General features: G+C 34.0%; 1 protein-coding gene across 1 annotated transcript; it reads left to right on the top strand.

The window, feature by feature from the left end:
* The first annotated feature begins 1,766 nt into the window (after positions 1-1,766).
* LOC131395613 (olfactory receptor 8K3-like) lies at positions 1,767-2,708 on the top strand. The gene has a single exon (XM_058527470.1). The coding sequence runs from the start codon at positions 1,767-1,769 to the stop codon at positions 2,706-2,708; it is 942 nt and encodes a 313-aa protein (XP_058383453.1).
* Positions 2,709-2,976: the final 268 nt, after the last annotated feature.

Below are 2,976 nucleotides of genomic sequence, written 5' to 3'. Positions count from 1 at the left end.
CAGTGATGTGCAGATAGACTTAACACCCTGGAATTCATATATATATACATATATGGGGGCTTTCTCACATATATATATGTGTATGTGTATTAATATATATACACACATTTACATATACATATATATGTATGTACATATATATATATATTCTGGGTATTTTTTCTTCCAGTATGCTGTTGTGTAATATAGCGATTTTAACCTATTTTTTTTTTTGGTAGAGAATCTCTTTATCTAAGGGAATTTATATGAATATAAACTTTATTGTATAAAACCAATTCCAGAGACCTCACTTTCTCCCAGTTTGTTCATTTCCTCATACTATCATAAGTTCATCCACGCTAGAATATACCTTATATGTTACAAACAACTTAGTATGTCACTTATCATAAAAATGTACCTGGAGAGGAGGAAATATGTTAGTTTTTACGTAAATATATATTAAATACTTTAAGTAAGGTAGAAGATAAAGTATCCAAAAGAAGAACACATTGATGTTCCAGTTGTAGGCATGGAGTTGGGTCATGGTGGGGGGGCACTGGGAACACTTACCTGGGTGGCACACTGCTCCATCTATTCATCATCATACTCCTGACAAAGTTGTTAAGACACAGAAAAACAATTTACATGTATATATGTTAAATAATCCATCCCGTCTCCACTGTCTCCACTAAGGAAATAAAAACAAACACCAAAATAATCCTATGTACTTGATATTAAAGGATATTTCCAGGTACTAAAACACACAATTCTCACTTATCTTCCCAATAACCCTGAAAGAAACAATTGATTTTTCTGATGTGTATAAAGAGATTAAGATAAGTTACAAAATTTTCCCAAAGTACTGCTTTGTATATACCAAAAATGTAGGGATAACAGACACTGTATCAACCTATGTATATCTCATGGAATGTTTTTCTACATAAATAAAAATAATCTACTATGATCTGTTACAATTTTCGTATTTTCACACCTCTGTCCAATGTTGGCAAAGTGCATTACTTGTTTCACCCTGTACTATCTAAAGGCATAAGGATTTTCACGTGAATATGTTTTAAAGCAGGGGCTTCTAAATATTTTTACACATAATTGGAATTTGGATTGTAAAATTTTATGATGTAATTAACGTGTTATGTCATATTATGTGATTGTAATTTTGTAAATGAAATTATGTAATTTTCGTTATATGAAAGACAACAGAAAAGTTTAACAATCACCTCTAAAACTACCACCTACAGTTTATATCATTTTTTTCATTTTTGCTTCCTTTATGTACATTTACATCTATCTGTGTCTATATCTATATTTATATATATTTTATGGTTTTCCAACCTCGGGCCTTTGGCAATTTGGACGGCATTATTCTTTGTTGTGGGGGGCTACTCTAATAGCAGAAGAATAATTATCAGAATGGCAGAATAATTAGCAGCATCACTGGACTCTAGCCATTAGATGCCTATAGCACCCCTCCTCCAGGTGTGACAACCAATATACCTCAAAACATTATCAAATGTTCTTTGGGGGACTAATCTTCACTGGTGGAAAACTACAAATCTCTCTGTATATCCAACTCTATCTCTGTTTCTATTACTAAATATATATGTTTTATTTGCAATTGGTGAAATTATTTTAATGGAGTCTAAGTTGTACATTTGGACTTATTTTATTTAAACCAGCTTTTTATACTAAAAAGCCATGAGATTTTACTACATGAAAATTATTGAATATGTTGATGTCTCTATCCAGAATAGGTTTTCTGATCAACCTGGATGGAAAAACACAATCAAACAGTGCTGAATGAATTCATTCTCACGGGAATCACAGATCATCCTGAGCTGCAGGTTCCATTATTTATGCTCTTCCTCATCACCTATGTGATCTCAGTGGTGGGCAACTTGGGCCTGGTCATCCTCACCAAGATGGACCCCAGGCTACAAACACCCATGTACTTCTTTCTCAGACACCTGGCTTTTACTGATCTTGGTTACTCAACAACTGTGGGTCCCAAAATGTTAGTAAATTTTGTTGTGGATCAAAATACAATCTCCTATTATTTTTGTGCCACACAGATGGCTTTTTTCATCATGTTCATTATTAGTGAACTTTTTATTCTGTCAGCAATGTCCTATGACCGCTATGTGGCCATCTGTAACCCTCTGCTCTACACAGTCATCATGTCCCAAAGGGTATGTTGGGAGCTGGTGGCAATCCCCTATCTCTACAGCACGTTTGTTTCTCTTTTAGTCACTGTAAAGCTTTTTAATTCATCTTTCTGTAGAAATAATGTCATAAGACATTTCTACTGTGATAATTTCCCCTTGTTATCTTTGGTTTGCTCTAACACTCATGAAATTGAATTCATGATAATGACTTTCTCAGCTTTTAATTTGATTTTCACCCTTCTGATAGTTCTTGTGTCTTACCTGCTCATCATTGTAGCCATTCTCAGGATGAACTCTGCTGAAGGTAGGCTCAAGGCTTTTTCCACATGTGGATCCCACCTGACAGTGGTCACAGTGTTCTATGGCACTTTGACATTTATGTATGTGAAGCCCAAATCCAGTCATTCCTTTGACACTGATAAAGTGGTGTCTGTATTTTACACTCTCATTATCCCCATGTTGAATCCCTTGATCTATAGCTTAAGGAACAAAGATGTAAAATATGCACTGCAAACAATGTGGAAAAAGCTATGCAATATATTTTCTTAAGGTTCACTGTCAATTTGATTCCTATAAATTAGGTTAAAGACTCTAACCCTTGTTGTGCGTGCCTTAAGAAAGAAAAGCAAACACAAATAAGTCATCATATATTTAGAAAATGTCTTCTATGTGCCAGTCACACTAATAAGTGCTCTAAATACATTAGTGAGAAGAACGGTAAAAATCTTTGCATTCGTTCAGGTAGAGATGAAATATAATCATAATAATTAAGTAAATTTTATAGTACAGTAGAATGGGTTAAGACACATAAGAGCAG

This window comes from Diceros bicornis, chromosome 31, assembly GCF_020826845.1.
Source record: "Diceros bicornis minor isolate mBicDic1 chromosome 31, mDicBic1.mat.cur, whole genome shotgun sequence".
In the NCBI taxonomy this organism is placed as follows: Eukaryota; Metazoa; Chordata; class Mammalia; order Perissodactyla; family Rhinocerotidae; genus Diceros; species Diceros bicornis.
The sequence above is the reverse complement of the archived record's forward strand: the minus strand, read 5'-3'. Positions and strand labels throughout refer to the sequence as shown.